The 24,645-nt window shown below is 53.1% G+C and overlaps 1 protein-coding gene across 2 annotated transcripts in view; it reads left to right on the forward strand.

The window, feature by feature from the left end:
* Positions 1 to 564: 564 nt before the first annotated feature.
* Positions 565 to 24,645, forward strand: part of MX2 (MX dynamin like GTPase 2) — a 29,506-nt gene continuing 5,425 nt past the window's right edge. Inside the window, exons 1-11 of one of the 2 annotated variants that reach the window (XM_027583500.1) lie at positions 565 to 718; positions 6,074 to 6,391; positions 6,937 to 7,129; positions 8,726 to 8,863; positions 10,982 to 11,136; positions 13,122 to 13,260; positions 17,978 to 18,176; positions 20,529 to 20,607; positions 22,663 to 22,785; positions 23,297 to 23,438; positions 24,294 to 24,452. In XM_027583500.1, the coding sequence (XP_027439301.1) occupies positions 6,143 to 6,391; positions 6,937 to 7,129; positions 8,726 to 8,863; positions 10,982 to 11,136; positions 13,122 to 13,260; positions 17,978 to 18,176; positions 20,529 to 20,607; positions 22,663 to 22,785; positions 23,297 to 23,438; positions 24,294 to 24,452 (1,576 nt within the window). In that variant the 5' untranslated portion in view covers positions 565 to 718; positions 6,074 to 6,142. Of the gene's footprint in view, positions 719 to 1,405; positions 1,449 to 6,073; positions 6,392 to 6,936; positions 7,130 to 8,725; positions 8,864 to 10,981; positions 11,137 to 13,121; positions 13,261 to 17,977; positions 18,177 to 20,528; positions 20,608 to 22,662; positions 22,786 to 23,296; positions 23,439 to 24,293; positions 24,453 to 24,645 lie in introns of those variants that run through there. The other variant, XM_027583501.1, reaches the window with a different exon arrangement.

The following is a 24,645-nucleotide window of genomic DNA, read 5'->3' on the forward strand; positions in this document are numbered from 1 at the left end:
GGGCAGGGACCCACCAGGAGTGTGCTGGTGTGCACTGAACAAGCGGGTTACTGCGGGAAGCTGCTCACTTCCCTCCTTTGGGTCTGCACAGGAACAGGACGGCAATGGTCAGCCGTGGTTCAGGCGCGCCGCTGCAGGACCTCTCAGGGCGGTCAGACCACGGCCCTGAGGGCATGTGGGAGCCCCCCAGGAGGGGCTGAGAGAATCAGAATGACACCAAGCAAGACGGTCAGGTCCTCGGGCTCACTAGCCTCGGTCCGGACGCTTGGGAGCCACATTGGCACCCCTCTGCAGTGGACAGCAAAGAACAGAACATTCCCATCATCACGGAATGTCCCATAGAATCGTGCTGCTCTGAGTCATCGGATCTCCAAACGGGGCCCTCCAAACGGGGCCCTACACCAGCCTCCCCCAGAACTCGTCCTCCGCGATGCCGATTCTCCGGCCCCACCCCGGCCCCAGGCAGCAGCCCTCCCCACCCCCACCATGTGTGCCCCAGCCTTGCCGGGACCATCCTGCCCAGCTGAGGACCCCTGTATGAGTCACGGGCGGGGTACGGGGGGGGGGTGGGAGGGTGTTGCAGCTTCGGTTTCATTTCTGGGGCTGGGATATCTAGTTTCATTTCTGCCAGTGCCCGGGGGGAGTGAGCCGCACAGCATATAAGAGGGAAGCGGAGACGGCCAGGATGACTCCTGGTGTGCGTTGCAGAGGCACAGAGGTAAGAGCCCCCCCACCCCCCCTCCCAGGCAGCCGTGCAGGGAGGGCTGCGTCACCATGTCTTTCTACAACAGTTCTGCTGCAGTTCGTGCTTTTTCAAAGGATTTCCCAGGAAACGTGGCTTGTGCCAGAAGGCAGGAGGCAGAAAGACAAGTTTCTGAAGGTGCCCCACGGGAGATTTGGGAAGGCCTGGGTTGGTGCTGGCCCCCAGCCAGGCCTGCATGCCCAAGGTGTGTTCCAGAGGAGGTGGCTGGCCTGGAGGCACAGGGCAGCACCCCCCCCCCCCCCCCCCCCCCCGTCCTGAAGCTGACCAAAGGCCCCGTGGCCACAAAGGGGTTGGCTTCTGGGACGCCTCGCTCAGCATCCGTGGTGCACACACGTCTGGGGGTGGGGGAGGAGCTTTGCGCCCCCGTGATGTTGTAAATTATAACAAGATACATTAACTCTCGTCACCCTGCTATATATTACACCCCATAGTTAGTAGTGTAGTTAATAACACTGTATTGCGTATTTGAAAGTTGCTTAGAAGTAGATTTTTTTTTAAGATTTTATTTATTTATTTGACAGGGTGAGAGAGCACAAGCTGGGGAACATTAGAGGGAGAGGGAGAAGCAGGCTCCCCGCCAAACAGGGAGCCGGATGCAGAGGCTCGATCCCAGGATGCCTGGGATCGTGACCTGAGCCGAAGGCAGAGGCTTAACCATCTCAGCCACCCAGGCGCCCCATAGAAGGTAGATATTAAAAGTCCTTACCGGAAGAAAAATGTCACTATGTATCGAGACAGATGTTAACTACATTTATTGCAGTGATCATTTTACAATATATACAAATATCAGAAAAAATATATATATATATAATTTGATCTTCATCCTGTTCCTGGCACAGAGCTTCTAAAACCCTTGGGATTTCCCAAATAGAGAGAGCATTGTCTTTTGTTATGTTAATAAGGTGACTTTGGAAAGCATCCTAGGGTAAGGCTGGCCTGTGATTATTGTTGAAACTTTCAGTCCCTCCCCCTGACCTCCGGGGAGGGAGAGCGGCTGGAGGTTGAAGCAATTCCGTCTGTGCAATGAAACCACTATAAAAACCCAAAAGGCGAAGGTTTGGCGCGCTTCCAGGCTGGTGAACACGGGGGACTGTAGGGAGAGTGGTCCCTGGATGGCACAGAAGCTCCTCCCCCGTCCCCCCACCCCCCGGACCTCGCCCTGAGCATCTCTTCCATCTGGCTGTTCCTGAGTCACATTCTTTTATAATAAACCGGTAATCTAGTAAGTTCTCTGAGTTCCGTGAGCCACTCTAGCAAATTATTCGAACCCCAGGTGGCGGTGGTTGGAACCTCCGATCTGTAGCCAGTGGGTCGGAAGCAGGTGACAGCTGTGGCTGGCGTCTGCAGGCGGCCGGGTGGGGGTGCGGTGTGCACAGGAGCAATCTGCCAGGACCCAGCCCTTAGCTTGTGGCATCGGATGCTATTTTTGGGTAGATGGTGAAAGAATTGAGTTAATCGGTAGAAAACCCACACGTTGGAACTGATGTCAGACTTCGAACCCCCAAGCCTGGTCTCGGGGCTTCGGGTGCCTTCTTGCTCGTGGCTTTGGTGGCACCGGGCCCCCTCAGTGGTGCGCTGGAAGGGTAGGGCGCCCGCTAGCATTTGGCAGTCCCCGTGGCACTATGTAGTGTAGAACGGCACCTTCGAAGTGTTACTTTGAGAGAGACACTGAGGCCAGGTCCTCCCAGCAAACAGTAGCATTTACAGGGAACAGAGGAGCATAAAACACGGAGTGTTCGCATCTCAGGGCCACCGAAACAAAGTGCCGCACGCTCCGTGCCTTGAACAGTAGAAACTTCTCGTCTCCCAGCTCTGGAGGCTGGAGGTCTGAGATCCAGGTGTCGGCAGGGCTGGGTCCTTCCTCGCCTCTCCCAGCTTCTGGCCGTTGCCAGCAAACCTGGCATTATTTGGGGAACCTATCTCAGGGTGCGGTGGGGGTTCCCGGGTCGTGCCAGCGGCAGGAAGAAAGAATCCCGGCCGCAGGGTCACCCACAACACAGGAGCAATTCCGGCAGGCTTCCCAGGACAGCTGGAGGTTCGGCTCCTCCCCGCCGCTCACACCGAGCCGCGGGGTTCAGCCAAGGACGGAGGGGAAGTTGAGACGCGCCTCTGTGAGTGGTAACACCTTCCTTTCTCTTTCCTGGAAACTGTGACGAGTTCCCCGCAAACCCGATTTTTGTCCTTGTATTCTGCTTTCAGGAGAAACAAAATTTCTTGATTAGCGTGAAAGGAAGCAAACTGTCCCCACAGGTCTGAGCGGTCGTACAGACTCGGCCCAATCGTGGCAATTTTAGAATAACCTTGAAGGCACAGCAAGATGCCAGGTCCAAGGGGGACAAATTAGAAATGGATGCCGCGTTCTCCCCTCTGCGGGCAGAGCCTGTGTGGCTGCCGAGCTCCTCGCAGGACCCGCGCCCCGGGGGCGGGGCCTAGGGGCAGGGGATGGGCGCAGGGCCCTGGGGTCCAGGCCCTGCCACCTACTGGGCCTCCCCTGGGACATGGCAGAACCAGAGCAAAGTCCACCGGAGAATCAAAAGCGGGAGGAACAGACCCTGGGGGAGCGAGGGGCTGGTCTTCAAGATTGAGATCCCAAATCTATCCTCATGGAGAGTGGCCCTCTGTGAAGTGTTTTCTTTTCTTTTTTTTTAAGATTTTTTTTTTTAATTTATTCATGTCGGAGAGAAAGAGCACGAGTGGGGGCGGGGGACGGGGAGCAGGGGGCGGGACGGGTGGGGGGAGGGGCAGAGGGGGCGGGGAGCGAGGCTTGGGGGGGACTGGGAGGGGCAGGGGGAGGGGCAGTGGGGGGAGTTAAGGGAGGGGCAAAGTTTCTCCCGAGCCCGCAGGGTCTCAGTTGCCTTCAGCTCAAGATAATCCTCCTGCCAAGCGGCCCCTTCACCCCCCCCCCCCCCCGACCAAAAGAAATACCGAATAGTTCTATCGATTACTTGTTGCTGTTAGGTCCAAACAACTCAGGAACAGCAGGTTGTGTGGTGTCCATCAGGTGTCTCTGTGTACCCCTGAGAAATCTTAAATAAGCCACAAATGCCCCTGCAAGTTTGCGGAGGGTCCCCGGGGTGCCCTGACGCACAGTTTGGGAACCATCGCCTGACGCTTCTGGGTAATGCCTTTTCTTCTGTATGTCACTCAGGGGCTTACCTGTGATGTAGGTAACCTCGTCACAACTTGAGGGAGCACTGTCTCCGTGGACCCAGCAGCAAAGGATGACGGGATGAGGTCACTCTGTCGGGTCCCTCTCGAGTCCCGGCTGCTCTAGGACCGGGTGGACGGTGGACAGAGGCTCCGGGAGAGTCCATTTTGAGGGTGGTAGGGGTGGAGACTGAGCTCAGGCCACCCTTCCGAGCTTGTGCTGTCTGTGCCCTGGGCAGGCACACGGTCTGGGTTTGGTGACTCGTCCTCGGGTCAGCCACGCCCCCACTCTGTCTCGTGCTGGGAAGGAGACAAGCAACAACGTCCATCCAACGAGGATCCCCTGGAGGTGATCGGGGATGCAGGCAGAGGCCCAGGGACGATGTAAAACAACTCCGTCCGTTCCCTGTCCGCTGTCCCTCGGTCCGGGTGGCACCTCCTCCAGGGATCAGGGAGCCCTCGCCTCCAGGGGGCCTCCTCCCGTCCTCGGTCACGGTCCTCCCTGCATATCCCACCCTTTACCTACCCTTGGGGCCTCTTCTTCCTCTGGGTTGCTGGCTCAGCCCCTGCAAGGTCTAGTTGGGAGTGGGGGCCGGAGGGTCCCGCTCCGGCGCTTTCGCAGCCGAGGAGAGGGAGGGAAGGAAGCCCTCTCTCCGGGGGGCGGCCTCGCTGATCCCCAAGCACGACCAGCCATCTTTCCCCTGCCCGTGCGTCCCCCCTGGCATGTCCTCCCGCCCCTCCTGTCTCCTCCTATCCTGAGTGCCACCATTTATGATCTGCATCTTACCAGAGATGAATCTGTGCTCCTAACTCGATCGGACCCTGCTGCCCCAGTCTGCCGCGCCCGAGTCCCAGGAGTGGGTATTTCTCCACGCTCACTTCCCCGAGGCCTCTCTGCGGCTCGGCTCTGTCTTCAGCTGCGACCCCTCCTCCGGGGCCCGTGAGCTCCCACCAGGAAAGGCGAGAATGTATGGCCCTAAAGACCATCTCTCGCATGCACTGCTGTAAATTGCTTGTAAAACGGTTACCCGAAACTGGGGTCGCCTCTTGCTGGCGTCACAAGCCAAAGGGCACGACCAACCAAGTCCAAGAATAGGACAAGGAAGGTGGTACTTGGAACAAGCAAGGAACACCGGGGACATTTCCGGAAGCAGTGTCTCCGCAAACAACAGAACTGGGGAAGGTTTACGCTAAGGGCGCGTGCATGTTCATGACGGGGCTTGGGCAATGGGGGACGCAGCACGGACTTGGGGCAAAAGCCATCTTAAGGGACAGAGTCCAGGTCCTAGGTGATGGAAGGCACAGGGCCAGCCAGGGTGACACCATCAGTTCTCTGGGTCCAGTTGGTCCGGTGTCTGCGTGCTCACAGGGTTAGCTCCTGCAGTGATGCTCAAGAGTGTGTTGGGCCCATCTTTACTTTTTGAACCAACCCTGGGAGTTTTGTCACTGATTGATTGTCCCCAATACCATTCTTAGGCTAGCTCCTGGCTTGATAGAGGCTGTTTGTTCTTCCATTCTCTTCTTCCCTTAAAATCCTTAACTACTGGGCTCTATTCTTCTGCAATTTTGACATATCCCAGGAAGTTCTGCAAGAGATGTGCTTTGAGCAAGTGCAGGTCAGGCACAGAATCCAGGATGGCTGGACCTAAAATGATGCTTCTTATGTCAAGAAAGTTGTATCTCGTCTTTCCTTTTCTGGGGACCCCTAATTCTCTCTGCTTGCAAAATCTTAAAACAAGAATAAGGCCTCATAAGACTCCAGGGACGAGAGCCAAAGAGCATGGCAAGGCCCACGACCCTACGACTCCCCCTGATTCACTTTCGGGCCTCCTTGCCGCCAAGGGGGAGGGGACACAGACTGATTGTGTCCTTTACTCTTTGACAAAAGGGAGCCCTTGATTCGCCAGGAGAGCAAACTCCTCAGCTTGGCTCTCTGCGAAGTAATTTATTGTGTGTTTATATCATGGAGGTTACTATAACTTACATGATTTCCTTACTTAAGGAGATTCAGCAAGTCAACGGATTTGTTCTTGAGGTCTCCCCCGGGTCTGCGTGCAGGGGTGCGTGGTGTGCGGTTGGGCGAGGCGGGGCTGGCAAAGGTCCAGCCTGGGAGGGGACTGCCTAGGGACAGTGGGCCCACTCTGCCATCCTGTGTCTTTACAGAGCTTGTCAGGCAGACGCGGTGCTGAGCAACGGGGAGCACTCCCACCAGCTCTGACTCAGTGACGGCTAATGTCTAAGGCCCACACTTCTTGGCCATACCAGAGGCGGAAGATGTTTTGTCCCCAACAGCAACCAAAAAAAGAACTGAACATCTTCCACCAGCAGCCCCCGCCACCCGGTGAGGCAGCAGGACACATGATGTGTCCCCCGAACCATCAGGTCAGAGGGCAGGATCCAGCTTATCTCATCAAGGAGTTCCACTCACTGGCACTGAACCCTCAGCAGCCAGAAGGAAGCAGGGGCCAACAGAGGGCAAAGGTAGGTCACGCAGAGGGACTCCAGGAAGGGTGCGTTCCAGCCACCGGCCAGAGATGAGCGCCCTAATCATAGCCATAAACCCACAAGTCCGGTCCAATCCCACCAGGAAAGCCGGTGCCCCGCAGACTCCTAGGCACCTGCAGCAAGCCCCAGGGACATACCCGATCTCTGAGGCAGCAAGCCTGGGGCTTCTGTTCCAGATGCTGGGGTCTCCCTCCCTCCCAGGGGAGATTTCCTGCAGCTGCTATGGTCGCTGCCACCATTGCTAACCCACCCCACTCCCCACCCCACCCCTGCTCGGCAGCCCAGGGCCTGGCTCCTGTCCTCCCTCTGGCCAGGAGCTTCCGCCCCTGCGTGCTTCCTCCCTGCTCAGTGAGGCACCTCCCAGCCAGCTAGCCCCACATCAGCAGAAGCAAAGCTTCTGCAGGAAGAGAACACGGGCACCTCCCGGAGGCCCTCCCACCTCCTGTCTGCACCCCAGCATCAGCGGAGGCACACATTCTGCCCCAAATTCCCGACGATGATGGGAATCCTGCCTCTTCCAGGGCCCCGAGCACAGTCTGGCTAGCCAGTATGAGGAGAAGGTGCGCCCCTGCATCGACCTCATCGACTCCCTGCGGGCGCTGGGCGTGGAGCAGGACCTGGCCCTGCCCGCCATCGCCGTCATCGGGGACCAGAGCTCGGGCAAGAGCTCCGTGCTGGAGGCTCTGTCGGGGGTCGCCCTCCCCAGGGGCAGTGGTAAGCACCCCGGGCCAGCTTCGCTCCGCAGCCTGCTGGGCCACCCGCGGGCCACAGAGAATCCCTGGGGGGCCAGCAGCTTCAGAGACAGGTCCTGGAAGGCTTGGGTCTGCAGCGCGTGGCCTGGGCTGGCTGGAGGAGGCGGCCCCCGGGTTTCTGACCCCCTTTCACATCAGTAGCTCTCCCTGGGCCTGGATCATTTGAGGCCCAGGGACCTTGCGTGTTTTTCCAGTGGTCTCTGTAAGAGTGTAGAAACATTTCTTTGAACATGTTGAATTTCTAAGTCTCAGGGGACATGTGAAAATTTTTCTCAACGTTTGGAAAAGCGATTAGCCAGGATCGTAGTGTGATAAGACACACTGTTTTCCTTGAAAAAAAAAAAAAAAAATACTAAGTGTGTATAGAGTTAAAAGGCTGTTGCACATTTATGATTTAATAAAATAAAGGAAAAAAGAAAGGGAAGAGATGGTACCCTCCAGGTGGATTGGAGGGGGCTCCATCCGGGTCCCTGGCCCTGCACCCTCTCCTGCCAGTGCGGCCATAGCCCAGACCCGACCGGAACCCAGGGGTCGGCGGCCACCGACGCCTTCTCACCTGGGCTGCCCCCGGGCACAGAGGAGGGTGTGGGGGACCCCAGAGGGCTGTCCAGGTCCTGCACAGCCCCCATCAGCTGCTGCCGCACCAGGCACCCTGGCTTGTGCCCTCTCCCAGCCACTGGCAGCCTGGTCCTAGACTCCAGGGTGTCCTGTGAGGTCCCCGTCAGCCCAGCCGGGCACCTGATGCACAAGGGAGGAAGGGTCTGGAGGGGTCGCTCCTCTGCTCTGCCCTGGGCTCCGCATTCTGGGGAGAGATGCAGCATGGTGGAGGGTCCGGGTACCAGTGGCATGCCTGTGACTCTGGCATGTCCCCAGGCTGGTGGAGGAGATGACGCTGGCCCTTCTAGGGCCAGGAATATAGAGGACACATGCGGTGCTTGGGGCCTTGCCACAGGAACACCCAGCCCTAAAGAGCAAGGGGCAGTTCCAGCCTTGAATCCCGAAAATGCCCTTGAACCCCCTCCTTCGGATGTCCAGACTCTTGCCCTGGCTCTAGCTACCTTGTCCCTGCACCCTCCAACCCCAAGTGTGAGGGGCTTGGAGGGGGTGGGACAGGTCTCACTGCTCCATACGTCCATCTGTCCTCTGTCCTCTGCGGCCGCCTGGACAAAGCCTGGCCCCACGGCCAAAGCCCGACTGGGACTCCAGCCCAGGCATCCTGGGGAGCCCTCAGATACACAGAGCCTCAACTCGGGCTTGTGTGGCTTCCAGAGCAGCACAGCAGGGACGGTGGCCCTGGGCGGCCTGGAGGCTCAGTGACCGCAGAGCACAGGGCCCCCGCCCAGGGTGGGGGGGCAGCTGCCATGCCTCTGTGCTAGGACCTGGGCACCTTCGTGCCACCCGATCCAGGCCCCCATTGCTCCCCAGCCCTGGAGAAGGACTGAAATCTCAGATGGGGACTCTCAGGGACACCAGGGCAGCTCCGTGGGGGGCGAGGGGAAAGGGCACCCGCGATCCCTTCTTTTCAAGGGAACTTAGAATGTTTGGGACACTGTCTCAGGAATTGTGACCAGGTGCCCGCTGGTGCTGAAGATGAAGAGGCAGCCACAAGAGAGCGCATGGAGGGGGAAGATCAGCTACCGCAAGACGGAGCTCCAGCTCCAGGACCCCTCCCAGGTGGAGAAGGAGGTCCTCAAAGGTAGGAGGCCCCAGGGGTCTGCAGGTGCGGCTCGGGGGGCTGCTCCCTGGCCGTCCTGGCTCCTTCTCCGCCTCCTGGTCATCGGGCCTCTTCCTCCCAGGCTCTTCCGTGTGCTGGGCCTCCTGCCTTGCACACCGTCCCCTCCTCTGGGAAGTGCCCCCCCCGCAGAACACCCCACCCCGTCCGGGCCACTGCTCTGCAGATTATTAAAGCGGATTCAGAACGTGGGGGGCTCCATGTGACTGATGGCAAACACAGCCTTTCTCCGTGGCTTCCGGGCTCAGCTCCCCGGGAACCCCGTGTCTGCAGGCCTCAAACGGCTCTGCAGAGGGATCTCCTCCAGAACAGAGAAGCCCTCTCCTGGCTCCTGTGCGCACCCCCCGATGACCACCCCACCAGGCTGCTGGAGAGACAAGGGTCCTCCAGCCCAGAGGCTCCAGGACTCGCTTTCTGTTCCACGGTGGATCCGTGGCTAATTCCAAGAGGAGGAGGAGGAGGAAGGGAGGTGTTGGGGAGAGAGGCCACCCTGGGGGACAAGGCCAGGTGACGGGGGAGCATCGTCCTTATGTCTCCATGCTTCCCCTTGAGCCGGTGGCCAGTGACCTCTGTGTCCTTGTCCTTGGCATGTGTGTGTCCCTCAACAGTTGCCATCGGTACCGCCCCCTCCCCCTCCCCTAGACCATCCAAGCTTCCTTTCGCTTCTGGATTGCCCTGGCCCTCATCTGGTCTGCAGCAGCGACTCTGCCTGGGGGCTTGTTGGCACTGCAGAGTCTCAGGGAGACACCCCAGACCTGCCCAGTCAGAATCTGGACTTGAACCAGGCTCCACAATGGGTTCCCCGTGCTCAGAGTGCAGGGCCAGCTACGTGACTCAGGCGCTCAGTGCAAAGTCAGACTGCAAGACCCCCCCGCCCCGTTCAAAATTACCAAGAATTACAAGACCGTGAAAGCAGATTAGTAAACCAGGAGAGGAGCCCCTCTGGATATGGGGACAGCGTAGGCCCCACGCACATGAAGCAGGTCCTGGCTCGGAGATGTATGCACGAGACACCGTAGTCGGTCCCTGTTCTGGTTGTGACGTGAACAGCCTGTGGGAAGACTGTTTTTTTCCAACTCACCTACAGGGGTGCTCCCAGGAAGGGACGAGATCCCCTTGGCATGTCTGGTGGACCCTGCCTGCCCGAGGGCATCTGGACATCACTGTGGGTGACAGGCAAGCGAGGTGCACGCACAGCCAGGCAGCTGGGCAGCTGGTGGAAGTGCAGGGGGAGGGGCGGGGGGAACGGTCTCAGCTCCGCCCACATGTCCTCCTTCCGGCCTTGAGATTTGCCCTGCGAAGCTCCCGTGGGGGTCCCCGGGGCCCACACCTGCACGTCTGTCCTTCCTCCCCACACCAGTCTTAGACTGCAGATGTGATGGAGGCTCCCTGTCGATGGCATGGAGGGTCCGTCTTTACGGACACTTGGGTTTTCGTGACAATGTGCGCACCTTCCAACTTCAGACCCAGCCCGTCCGTCCATTGGCCACCCTCTAGGAGGACGGAGACCGTCCTGCCACATCAGCAGAGCTCGAGGCCAGCTCAAAAAGAAAAATTTCTTCTGTCTTTGAACCCTATTACCTCGGCAGAGATACATGGTGTCCTCAGGACAGGCCGGCGAGCTTCCCCCAGAGTGAGCCACGCGAGAGCAAGTAGGGCGGCGGTCACGGTGTGATTACTGGTGGTCACACACGGTCACTTCCGCCATCTCTGTCTTTAGACAGAGGTCCCTACACCCAGCCCCCCGCGCAAGGGGGCTCACCTTTTGGAGGGGAGAGTGTGGAAGAATTTGTGGACATATTTGAAGCCACTACAACACTCACTGGGAAGTATTAAAAAGCATAAAGAAAGAGAACAGAACCCATCCGTAATCCCATTGTGAGCATGTGGTTATGCTTCCCTCCAGGCTTTCGGAGGGTCTGTGTGTTCAACAGCCCCCCCCGAGGGGCCTCAGAGACCACTCCTCAGGCCTCTGTGAAGTGTTTCTTGAGCACCAGGGGCTCTCGGAGGCTCCTACAACTGCTTTTCCTCAGATGGGTCGTTAATCTGGACCCTGGGTTTCCCCTCTCTCGGCCTCTACAGCCCAGAACACCATAGCTGGGAACGGAGTTAGCATCAGCCATGAGCTCATTAGTCTGGAGGTCACCTCCCCTGAGGTTCCGGATCTGACCCTCATTGACCTTCCTGGCATCACCAGGGTACCTGTGGGAAACCAGCCCCAGGACATTGGACTGCAGGTGAGTTTTCTGGAACTTGGGAATGGGCCAAGCTGAAGATGGGGGGACTTCTAGGTCTCTGCGGGCAGCCCCAGGGGCTCTGGAGCGCCTCCCCTGCCCTCACTCTGAGTGGTTGGGGAGGAGACTGGGGGAGCAGTGCCCAGGGCACAGGGGGCAGAAGCTGTCACTCCCCGATGCTCTCCAGTGGCCCCACGTCCATCAGCATGAAAGCTTCCAACGTCCAGTGTGCTCTGGCCCCACTAGCTCATTGGCCACATCTCTCACTGTGCCCCATTCCTCACCTGCGCCAGCCACACCCGAGTCCTCGACGGTCCTCGAGCACTCCAGCTTTTCACCTTCTCTTCCATCCCTCTGCCCAGATTTCCACATGGCACATTCCCCTACTTCCTCCAGAGCTCTCCCAAATGCCACCTTTTCCGGGATGCCCTCCCTGATGCCCAGTACCCCGCACCTGATCCTTCCACTTCTATTTACCGTCCCTGTTGAGTGTCTGCGTTTCCTCCTGGGACAAAAACCCCCGAGGGACATTGCCTGTGTGTTCAGTGCTGAATCTCTAGATCCTGGAAAGGACCTACCACCTGGGGGTGCCCGTAATGTTTGTTGCATGAACTGAAGGTGAAGAAGTGTGTTTCCCATAGTGGTTCCTACCCCAAGCCTATTTTCCCCCCAGGGACGTCAGCAATGTCTGAGACATTTATGGATGTCACAACTTGGGAAAGAGGGGCTGCTACCAGCATCCAGTGGGTGGAGACCAGAGATGCAGCTGAATTTTCTATAATGCACCAGCTGGCCCTGCCCCCTGCCCCAGCAAAGAGCTGTCCATCCCAAATTGTCCCATGGTGCTGAGCTGGAGAACCCTGGATGGTCTGTTCACTTACAGCAGAACAGGTGCTACACAAGGGTGTGGCAGAGCGGATAAAGACCGACAGGAGACATTTAACTTAAGGACAATTCACGTTTAACATGAATTTATGCTGTAACATTATCCCATAACGTGAGTTTATTCCATAAACTCGCTTACAGAAGTTGATTATAACTTTACTCAGTGAAATTTTCCCATGGCTAAGACCTAACTGGTCCTGTTTGTATTTATCATTTTTATTTGACCCCAGCACTTAATTGTTTATAGGATGCTAGGCTGCGCTTACGTGATGCAAATTTCCTGTTTGTGTCTATGCAGTATTATTTTCTGTGTGCAACTTAAAATAATTTTATGGGGCATCATGAGAGCAAAACTATGTGTGAATTGTACCAAAATATATATATATAAAAAAAGATATGTCCCTAGGTGCCAGACTTTTCCGTGTTGGTTTGTATTGTCCATGGGGAAAAATATTTTTGAAATTTGAAATGTAAGGCTTATGTTGCCCACATCTTTCTTTGCCTACAGATTCTAAGAAATTTTATTGGATTTCTCTAATCTGAGTGAGCTAGACCCCTCCCAAGAACAAACTCCAGAAAAAGACATTAGTATTAGGAATGAACACATGTAGAGATATTATTGACATCAGATACTATTGTAGCAGGCACTGAGCACCTGCCACTTTGGGGCCCCATGTGGGACTCGGCATGGAGATACCGAGCTGACACGTGAGAGGTCACAAAGGTGCCCCTGGGCGTCTGGGGCACATAGGACACATACACAAACACTGTAATAGAAGGCAGAATCTCAGAAGCATCACAGGAGAGATTTGGAGAAGAAGGAGAGGTCTAGTCTGGCTACAGGAATCAGAGTCTGCTGGAAAGAAGAAATACCAGTGGTGGGGTTTGAAGGGAAGTAGGAAATCAACAGAGAACCCAGAAAGGGCAGATGGGGCAGGCGTGTCCGAGGAAAGGGATTGGCCAAGTCAACGCCCAGAAGTTCGAAAACTGGGTCACGCTCTTGGAAATTGGCTTTTCGCAATCACACCTGTCCAGCTGGGCTGTTGGTTGACCAGAGATGTGCTCTTCCTTTGTGTGATTTTTTTTTTTTTTTTTTGCATCAGATCAAGGCACTCATCAAGAAGTACATCCAGAAGCAACAGACGATCAACTTGGTGGTGGTCCCCTGCAACGTGGACATCGCCACCACAGAGGCGCTGAGCATGGCTCAGGAGGTGGACCCCGACGGCGACAGGACCATAGGTAAAAAGACAGAACCAAGCTTGCAGAGGACAGGAAGGAAGGGGGAGACTTCTTATATATTTAGAAGGTTCCGGAATGTAGCTCCATTAGAGACAAGTGCTACTCCCCGCAGAAGCTCCATGGGCTCAGGGCGCCTTCACACGCTGCAGATGGCAGTGTGTGACTGAGGGGACTCAGTCAGGGTGAGGGGTGTGGCCAGAATTTGGAGGTTCTTCATCCTCCTTCCTCTTGGCCCTCATTTGCGTTCACAATCCCTTCTGGATCGGGGGCAAGAACTGCCTTATCTGCTCTCCCACGATTATCTGGAAAGGAGAAAGTGACCGGCGCATCCGCTCTACCATTCCACAGGTAAAGGTCTTGGGATCTGCTGGTACATGGAAAGGGCCTTCATCAGGCCCCAGTGAACATTCTACCGGGCCGATGTTGGGGTGGGAGAGTCTGCAGCATTGGTATTCAAGCAGAAGTCTTCGTGGGGAGCCGGGTTCTCTTAAATTTCTTCTAAAAAAAAAAAAGTCACCCTGGGACTTGTTACAGGGAACTTGGTTTAAAAGCACACATGGTCTGGGTTTGAATCCTTGTTCTAGCGCTTACTGGCTACATAGCCTTGGGTAATACATTTAACCTCTCCTGGCCTCACTGTCTCCATCCACGAACTGGCATCACAGTCACACCTATGTGCTGGGTGGTTGGGAGGATTCCATGAAGAAATATCATATAGAATGGTCCTTAGGGCTATGCATGTAGTATTTTCTCAGCAAATGAGAGCTGCTATTTTTTTATTAGTAATATCATCACTCAACATCACTTCGTCACCGATCATTCCACCTACCCAGAGAGTTGACCCTCCTGAAACTTTGCAGGTCATTTCCCTGACGAAATGCATACTCGGCATACAATTGCTTTTCCTGTTTCTTCCAAAATAAATGCCTGGTTTCCCAGTAAGGATAGAAATGAATATGAGGGGCATAGACGTCAAGCATAACGTTTCACTCTGTGCTAGATCACCCTCGTGCCCTGTTAGCTGTCGACTTCTGCAAGCATCCCCAACACACTGACCCAGAGAGAACACTCAGGCTTTGGGTCACTGCTCGTTGTAGTTCCGTGCTCTTTGCCCTCCCTCGATCCCAAGTCAGGAAGGCTGTCTCACTGGTGACCACAGTAGGCGACATCATCTGTTTTGTAGGGTCAGCTATCTGGATATTAATATGTTTATAGAACGGGGGTGACCAGGAGTTAGTGGATGAGTACAGAGCTTCAGTTCTGCAAGATGAAGTGAATCCTCTTTGGGGGGGTGGGGGCGGTTCACAGCCGTGAGGATCCCGGATGCTGCTGAACCATCCACTTTAAAATGGCTAAAACAGTAACTTTTATGTGATGTAGATTTTACCACAATTTTTAAAGATACACGATTTTTAAAAACAGGATAACCGAAGATGGCGTGAAGGAGGAAACATCCTATTTTCATTAGTTGAATTATTCTCTTGCACACGCGAGTTATGTGTATTTTGCCACATTTTTTAAAAAAGAGAACTGAATGCCTACCTATACAGTACTTCCAAAGGGTGAAAATAGAACAAGGCTGATGACTAATAGAGTAGTGGTTTACATAATACCAAGGTTCAGAAAGAACTGGGAGCCCGTACATTTGCAGGCTATCCGCGAGACCGGTCTCCCCTCCCCCGCGACCACTAGATGCACACTGCCCACTCGGCCAGCCCCAGCGGGATTCCTGTCGCCACCAAGGTACAGAGATGCCATTTGGTAAGGTCGCCAATGCCCTCCATGCTGACACACACCTTCACTTCTCTGTCCCCATCTTTCTCCACCTCAGACCCAGTCCGGCGGCTGACCACTCCCTCCTTCTCGAACTCTCCTTCCTTTGCTGTCACACACAACCCGCTGGCTCCCGGCTCACCATCCGCGCTGTGTCTCCTCCTTCACTGGCCGCTCGAGGTCACATTCTTAGTCTTGTCTGGTTGTTTCTTCCATTCTCTGACCCCTAAATGTCGGAAACTCAAAACTTGGTTCTGAGACCTCCCCTCTATCAACACGTGCTCTTTAGGCGAGCTTACTCTTTGATCTAAATTTGTAACCCTTACCTCTCCCTAGGCTTGACATCTCCACCTGGATGTCTATTAAATGTCTCCGATGTCATGCGACCAAAAGACAGCTCCTGATACCCCGCCCCGCCTCAGTTCCCCTCCCTCCCACGGCTTCTCCGCCTCACTCACAGCACCGCACCTGCTTGCCCCACTCTAGAGCCAAATCTGGGCGGGGGGCAGGGCCAGCTGGTGCATTATAGAAAATTCAGCTGCATCTCTGGTCTCCACCCACTGGATGCTGGTAGCAGCCCCTCTTTCCCAAGTTGTGACATCCATAAATGTCTCAGACATTGCTGACGTCCCTGGGGGGAAAATAGGCTTGGGGTAGGAACCACTATGGGAAACACACTTCTTCACCTTCAGTTCATGCAACAAACATTACGGGCACCCCCAGGTGGTAGGTCCTTTCCAGGATCTAGAGATTCAGCACTGAACACACAGGCAATGTCCCTCGGGGGTTTTTGTCCCAGGAGGAAACGCAGACACTCAACAGGGACGGTAAATAGAAGTGGAAGGATCAGGTGCGGGGTACTGGTCACTCCTCCTTCCCCTGCGTCCATGTCTAATTCATCTGGAATCCCGTGACTCTGTCTCCAAAACTGTACCAAGTCTGTCCACTCCTCTCCATCTCCACGCTCACCACTAGACCAGGCCCCCATCATCTCTTGCCTGGATGACTCAAATGTCCTCCGACTGGGTCTCCGGGCGCTCACCTTGCCCACTACAGCACACCCCCCACTGGCCTTTAAGCGGGTAAATAAAGTCAGGCCCCTCCTCTGCTTCTACGCTAACGTTCCCACCTTACAGACATAAACCCTGGACCCCTTTCCTGGACAACAAAGCCTTCTGTGACCTGGCTGCCTATGCCTCTCTGATTGTGGTTCCCATCGCTTCTGCCTTGCCCACAACTCGCCAGCGTAGCTGTCATCCCCAGGGCCTGGAATGCTCTTCCTCCATCCTCACAGGGCTGGCTCCTTCCTCTCATTCAGATCTCAGCCAAACGCTGCCCTCCCAGAGGCCTTCTTTGTCCACCCAACCCAACACGGCACCATCCGCCCCTGCATGCACATGACCGGATTTTCATTTTCTGCCTAGCACTTCTCAATATCAGATACTTTTTCTTTATTGCTTGTATATTACTAGACTAATTTATCTGGCTTTTACCCACTAGAAGGTGAGGGGATTGTCACGAAATCAGGGACTTGGCAATCTTGTTCACCGCCATTTTCTCAATACCTAAAGCAGTGGGCTTAATAAGCATTTTTAAATTCAATATGAATATGTAATGTACTCAGGAAAGAGTTAATTTAAAAAGAAGAAACATTGTTGACAGTGCCCTTCTCCATGGCCCAAGAGTTGGGACACTGGATGATGCTCATGCACTGAGGCTGTCGTTGGAGGCATGAGTATTTCCTAGTGGATTCGCGGCTTCAGACTCAGGCACTGGGTGAGAAGGCACTCTCTTCCCAGCGAGGGAGAGTTCTCATTGCAAACCTCACTCCTTCTTCCTACTTTTTCTCAGACTACAGTTCAGTGATCTAGCCTTCCCTGGATGACTGCTGGCTCCAGGGAGGGGTCTTCATGGCTGTTGTCGTCCCTCCTGGTGCAGGGTCCTCTCCTTTGCCAGTGGAAGGTGCCAGCGTAGGTTCAGCGACCTGTCGGCTCCCTTAGTAACATGAAGATCTGCGCGCACACAGACCTTTTATTGAGTATAAGGATACACTCTTTTTTTTTTTAAAGATTTTATTTATTTATTTGAGAGAGAGAGAATGAGAGACAGAGAGCACGAGAGGGAAGAGGGTCAGAGGGAGAAGCAGACTCCCTGCTGAGCAGGGAGCCCGATGTGGGACTCGATTCTGGGACTCCAGGATCATGACCTGAGCCGAAGGCAGTCGCTTAACCAACTGAGCCACCCAGGTGCCCAGGATACACTCTTGATGACCACCTTTGGTAATAAGAAGGTAGAACAGAGAGAAATTCAACTGCTTAGATGCCAGGAAAGTTTCAGGAAATGATAAGCCAGATGGTCAGACTGAACCACAAATTGAAAACAACCTGCAAAGAGAGTAGGAGATGACATTAGGTTTCCACCCTAAATAGACAGAAAGATGCAGTGGCTATCTGACACCCCAAGAACATGAGTGGAAGTCGATACTCAGAATTCAAAGCGTTCCATCCAATCTAAGTGGGAGGCTGTGGGGGCAGCAGGGGGTGAGGGAGGGAGGGAGGATGCTGTCCAAGGAGGCCCCCACCCACAGGAAGAGGGCAGAGTGAGTCTGTGACGGGAGACACTAGAGGGGGACCCAGACCGTCCGTCCAGCAGGGAATGATCCGTTTCAGGGAACACGGTGGAGCCCGTCCTGACGATGCAGACATGTCTGTTCAATAAATTGCACAAGGAAATGACTGAATTGAGTGAGTGGGAGAGCAAATAAAGACGCGGATAAGAGGGGTGGCGACGGAATGTGTGAATGGGGTTTCAGGCCCTGCGCCACCAGAGCCCCAGAAGGCTTCCCAGGTCCTGGCCGAGGAAGGATCCCAGAGCCTAGCAGCATTCACGTGTGTGTGAGGAGAAAACTGACTTTTTCCACTGTCCTTGGCTACTCCTCTCCCAGGAATCCTGACCAAACCAGATCTCGTGGACAAGGGTACCGAACACGTGGTCGTGAAAGTGGCGCAGAACCTCACGTACCGTCTGCAGAAGGGCTACATGATCGTGAGGTGCCGGGGGCAGGAGGAGATCAGCAACAAGCTGAGCCTGGCCGAGGCAACCAAGAAAGAAATAATGTTCTTCCAAGCACATCCGTATTTCAGGTGAGATTCTTTAGGGCCGTCCCAGGACTACCCTCTGTGGAAGCCAGCCCTGCCTTCCAGAAGTGGCCAAGATGGTGGCCAAGTGATAGAGATCAATGTAGACCATGTCTGTGTTCACCCCGGGTCTGGGCGGGGCCCAAGAATGTGTGTTTCTATCACATTCCCGGTAGAGGTCAATGTTACCGGGGCAGGGACCACACTGTGAACACCACCACTCAAGGTCCTTGGGAAAGCAAAGTCTTGGACGAGAAAAGTGCATTGACGTGCTTTGTCGTCCTGCATCCGAGTGGAAATCCTTGAGGGCCCGTGGGCAGGGACTCACCTGTTGCATGAGAAACACTCAGAGCAGAGCTGGAATAATGGTCCTGTGGGATCCTTCCTGGATTCATGTACATAACACACACTCTGCAAACACTCTGCAGCCTGGTGTGTGGCCCTGGGCTAGCTACTGATCCTTGCTGTGCCTTTAAAATCAGTTACTCATGGATTCAACACGTTAGTATTTGTAAAACCCTTAGAACTGTGCCTGCCACTTAGTAAGCACCATTTGAAATTTTTTTTAAATTTAATTTTATTGGGGTAAGAACACTTAACATGAGATCAGCCCTCTCAACAAATGTTTAAGTGCACAATACCATCTTGTTAACTACAGGCACAAGGCTGACCAGCCACCTGTAGAACTTTTTCATCTTGCATAACTGAAATGTCACCCCTGTTGATTAGCAGGTCCCTATTTCCCGTCCCCCACACACCTGGCAACCACCACTCCACTCTCTGGTTCTGTGAGTTTGGCCAGTGTAGCCAGATCATGTAAGTGGGATCAGACAGTATCTGCTCTTCTGGGACTGGCTTATTTCACTCAGCGTAATGTCCTCAAGGTAGGACCCTACTTACCAGTTTTTGCTTTGGTTGCCTGTGCTTTTGGTGTCACATCCATGAAATCATTTTCAAGATCAATATCATGAATATTTTCCCGAATGTTTTCTTCTAAGAGTTTCCCCCCCCCCAAGGTTGATTTTATTTACTTACTTACTTACTTACTTACTTACTTATTTATTTATTTATTTGAGAGAGAGCACGAGAAGGGGGAGAAGCAGAGGGAGAGGGAGAAGCAGGCTCCACGCTCAGCGCAGAGCTTGGTGTGGGGCTCTTGATGTGGGGTCCCACAACTCTGAGATCAAGACTTGAGCGGAAATCAAGAGTCTGACGCTCAACGGACTGAGCCACCCAGGCGCCTCTTACAGTCAAGCTTTAATTAGACTTTTGTTTAATAGTGTAGGATATGGATCCAGTCGCATTATTTTGCACGTGGTTGTCCAGTTTTCCCATCATCATTCGGTGAAGAGACTACCCTTCCCCCATTGTATCCTCGACCCTCCGTCAAAGACCAGTTAACTGCATGTGCGTGGGTTTGTCTCTGGGCTCACCGTTCTGTTTTGTTGGTCTGTACGTCTGTGTTTATGCAAGCACCGTATTGTGTTAATTACTGTAGCTTTGTAGTATATATTTGAACTCAGGAAGTATAGTGCCTCCAGCTTTTTTTTCTTTATTAAGACTGATTTGGCTATTCGGAAATAATTATTTGTTACAAGAAATAAAATACTAGTTTGGGTAAGTCATTTATTCTCTATGAAGTTAAGTTTGTTTTGTTTTTCTGTAGGTAAAAAGACGACTTACCTCATGAGTTTATTGAGATAATAAAAGAGAAAATAAATGTAACCTTTCTAGCACCCTGCTTGCTTGGGTTTGGGCTCACCCCATAATTAGCAACTGTCTTTCTATGCACTCCTTGGCTTTCTGATGGCCTGTGTCACCCTAGGGAGCTGACACTTAATAAAGCCCAGAATAGGAAAAATGATCGTATAGGTTGTCGAATAACCTTAGAAATAAAACAGTGAGTTCTTTTTCCAGCAAAAACGAATTTATTTGGGAAACACAGAGAATTGTAATCTGGGGTAAGCGAGTCATGGCAAAACCATAGGCAAGTCCAACAAATAAAGGAGAGGAACATTATTTTATGGAGAAGAAGGAGAAGTTGGGTTGTTTTGAACTCAGTCCATTGGAGAAAGACAAGCGTTCAGGGTGCTGACAGTTTTTCTTTGGCTGAATTGCAAGTGTGGTGGATTGCTTGTAGGAGAGACGGTGCACATCCTTTTTTGTGGGGCCCAAAGCTGATGATTCTCTCCTGTTGAGGAGGCTTTTCTGCTGGGTGGGGAATGGACACTTCTTAGACCACGGTAGGGCATGGGAGCTCCCCCTTCTGGCCTCCTGCCTCCATTTCAGCGAGGTTTTCCCGACAGTATTGATAACCAGGGTCCTTTCTGAACGCCTGTGTGTTCTGTCTTGTCTCAGAGCTCTCCTGGAGGAAGGAAAGGCTACAGTGCCCTGTCTGGCAGAAAGACTGACCAATGAGCTCATCTTGCACATCAATGTGAGTCAACGGGTTGGGTTGCGGGTTGTAAAAATTACAGCCTACCCAAGTCCCTCCGTCATGAGATGGCTACAGCAGCCCCGAGCTGCCCATACAAGCCAGCAGACAAGCACGCTCTGGAAACCAAATCGCTCATGGTCAGAGGTTCCTAGCAGAGCTTCCAAAACCTGGAAGCAACAGCCGTGTAATGTTGAAGCAATTGCTGAATCCGTCAATTCGGGGGAAGCAACAAGGGAAGGAGGAACATGATAAGCCACTTTAGAAGGGTAAAAGGAATGAACAGGCACTTAGCAAATGTATCCTTTTGCAAGAGGTTAACATTTTGTCGACCTTGAAAATGAAACAGTCAATTATTTTACCGGCCTGCCAGACAAAAGCAATGAATTCTTCCAAGCCAGGAAACACATACTCCAGGAACATTTGGTTGGAAGGGGCCAGTGGTTCTCAAACTGCACACAAGAGTCACTTGGAAAGCTTATTTAAATTCAGATTCCTGGGTCCCAATTCACGTTTCTGAGTCGGTAAATCTAGAGGGTAGGAGGCAATGAATTTGCACTTGTAACTTCCCAGGTGGTCCGGGAAACATACTTTGAGGAGCCCTGATTCCAGTGGAACCCCCTTCATTTGCACAAGAGGGCTCCAAAAGACATACCCCTGTCTAAAGGACACAGCCCCGTCTCATTGACAAAAGCTTTGTTTTTGCGAAAAGACATTGCGTTTTGATAACTATTTTTGATGATATATTTCTCAGCATTTAAATATTTTACATTAAAACTTTAGTTGTACATTTGTGGTATTCTAAGTTACTTTTTAAAATTCATAACAAGACCCTTATGATAATGATCACTTGAAACATCAGGAAAAAATTGAATACATTTCTGACCATAGATTCAAACTGCCTGAAAACAAAACAAAACCAAACCAAAGCCCCTGTGAGACCTTACTACTTCTGGTGTCGTCCGCCTTCGTCAGCATCTTGCCCGGGCTTGGGATGCTAATCCACAAACTGCCTTTAAGCCCCCACGCACTCCTCCTGCCTGGCTGCAGTGTTCCCATTCACCGAAGCAGACGCTGGGGCCGCTGGCCCCTCAGGCCTCACGTCCACCTGCGCGGGCTGGGGGGGGGCGGGGGGCGGGGGGCAGGGGGCAGGACGTACACTGGGACTCCACCACTTAATTCGCTTGGTGACAGGATCAGGCAATTTGCCTCTCTGAGCCTTAGGTTCCTCTCTCGTAAATCAAAGAGACAGTAACGCCATGTGCTTTGTCCTGCAGCGTGGGGCTTAACTGAGATGTGGGGGGTGCAGAACGGCATTTGGCCCAAAGACAGCCCTCTCTGTGGTGCCTCTCGATGTCCTTCCTTCTCCTCCCCTTCCTTAGCATCAGCACCGCTGATTGGTTAGGACTATACCCAGCCTGACACCGATATCCAACACATACCCTCTACCGTAGCACCGTTTATCAGTTTGTAACACCCAAATGATCACCAACAGAACCTTTTACTAAAGAAAGCTTACGTTACATTCAAGTGTACTTGTTCTCTAAAAATTTTTTTAAAGATTCTATTATTTTAAGTAAGCGGCAGGGAGGGGCACAGGGAGAGGGAGAGAGAATCCCAAGCCGATTCCCCACTGAGTGCAGAAGCGGGCCTGGGGCTCGAGCTCGCAGCCCTGAGATCGCAACCTGAGCCAAAACCAAGAGTTGGATGCTTAATCAACTGAGCCACCCAGGTGCCCTTACTTGTTCTCTAAATACAGAGCACCAAGCCAAACCAAAACCTGGCCACCTCTTGATTCCGCCCCACTCCCACGCCAATGACATTAACAAAACAGCAAATTTCTACACGAGGTCATTCAGGCTGTGGTGCACACCCATTGCATGCAAAGCCATCCTTGGGCTCTTTAACAGGTGTCCGTGTTAACAAGCTTCACACAATAATAGAGATTCCGGATCCCCTTGAAAGCTTTCACATGGGATTCCGCCCATGTATCTAAGAGACCCGTCGGCCAATTTCATCAAGCTGCAGAGTTTCATTGTTTGCTCTTATTTTGTTCAGAAATCACTCCCGTTGTTAGAAAAGCAAATAAAGGAGAGCCACCAGAGGGCGACAGAGGAACTGCACCAGTGTGGAGACAGCATCCCCAGCAATGAAGCGGATAGAATGTTCTTTCTGATCGAGGTGAGGATGACTGGGGATCCTTGTGACCCTCAGGCACCCAGATCCCTGTAGATGGCCACATCCTCCCTGGTGGCCCAGCACCTCTTTTTTTTTAAAGATTTTATTTATTTATTTGAGAGAGAGAGAGAGAAACAGCTTGAGAGGGGAAAGGGTCAGAGGGAGAAGCAGGCTCCCCGCTGAGCCGGGAGCCTGATGTGGGACTCGATCCCACGAGTACGGGATCATGACCTGAGCCGAAGGCAGTCGCTTAACCAACTGAGCCACCCAGGCGCCCGGCCCAGCACCTCTTGAGATGGCCCCCACGCGTCCCTGCCCGTGGCATGCCGGGAGCCCTGTTTTGCAGGGAGCTGCCCGCCGTTTGTCTCGCCTGGGAGATGGAGTGGTTGGGTGGCTGACCAGATTTCTGGCAGCCTCCGCCCCGCTGCCCAACACCACCCGCCGCAGCCCCAAGCAGGTCCCAGCTCTTTAATGTGATTACAGCGCTGATTGATGATTTTATCCCATTTTTCAGAAAATTAAGGTGTTTAATCAGGAAATTGAAAAGTTAACAGAGGGAGAAGAAGAAGTAAAGAAGAAAGATACCCGCTTATATAACAAAATCAGGGAGGAGTTTGAAAGCTGGCTACTTGTACTCACAGCCAATAACCAAAAAGGTAAGTCCTGGGACAAGTCTCCCCCTAAACATCTTGGGGTCATATTTACCAAGACGAGAGGCTACTTCTGGCTCAGAAGAAGTGTGCAAACAGCCGAACATGCCCACACAAGACACCACGGGGCCCCTTAGCAATGGATCACTGCTTCCCAGCCATCGATGCGGAGCCTTGCCCTCACCAAAAGACAATTCTACCACCTCCAGCTTTCTTCTTGCTTCTTTGTTTGGAGACTAGACAGTTCTACTTAACCTCATTTGCGTTCTTCTCTTCGCCCCTAACGCAAGACTGCAGAGGTCAGTGGTTTGATAAGAATCTCCTTGCTATGCCTGAGGAAGTTCCAGTTTCCCTTCTGCCGGAGCCCAGATGCCTGGAGCGTGTGTGTGTGTGTGTGTGTGTGTGTGTGTGTGTGTGTGTGTGTGTGTGTGTGTTGTATCTTTGTTTTGGCACTTGATAAAAACAGCACTGTTCATGTCCATGGTAGGATTCCTTCAACTGTAGTCTGGATGTGTTCTTGGGAGATCTGTTAAGTGCTGTAATAATATTTAAGTTTCTGTTTTCGTGGAACTAACCCAGTGCTTTCTACCAGTTACAAACACGAAGCTCGTCTCTCAGGGTGATGACTCTCAACTGAAACACGTTTCCATAGGATAACAATTTTGTTTCTTAAAAGTCAGTTTTCCTTAAACTGGCATTATCAGACCATAATTTTTTTTTCATTATGAAAAAACTCCATTTAGAAATAGTGCCTTGGGGTACCGTGGGTGAGCAAGGCTCCGATAAAAAAAAAAAGTTTCTATTTGTAAAATGTTTGTGGAACCATTAGACTTCACCATGGTGGTTTGTCTTATACTGCAGTTAAAAATATTATTCACGAAGAAGTCTCAATATATGAAAAGCAGTATCGCGGCAAAGAGCTTCTTGGATTTGTCAGCTACAAGACGTTCAAGACCATAGTGCACCAGTACATGGAACAGCTGATAGACCCCGCGCTCTCCATGCTGCACAAGGCTGTTGGTGAGGAGCTCTCCTAGTGCCTTGCACTTGGTCAGCCCAGCCCGGTACCTTCCACCTTCTGTAGGGCTCAGTGCCTTAGAGGGAGGGATCGGGGTGCAATTATCAAACCGAGCAGGAAGATCTCCTTTGACCGTTTTGAAGGGAAGACAAGAGTGCACAGGAGCGTGGCCTGGCTGTTCCTCCCCTCCACCCG

This window comes from Zalophus californianus, chromosome 1 (assembly GCF_009762305.2).
Source record: "Zalophus californianus isolate mZalCal1 chromosome 1, mZalCal1.pri.v2, whole genome shotgun sequence".
In the NCBI taxonomy this organism is placed as follows: domain Eukaryota; kingdom Metazoa; phylum Chordata; class Mammalia; order Carnivora; family Otariidae; genus Zalophus; species Zalophus californianus.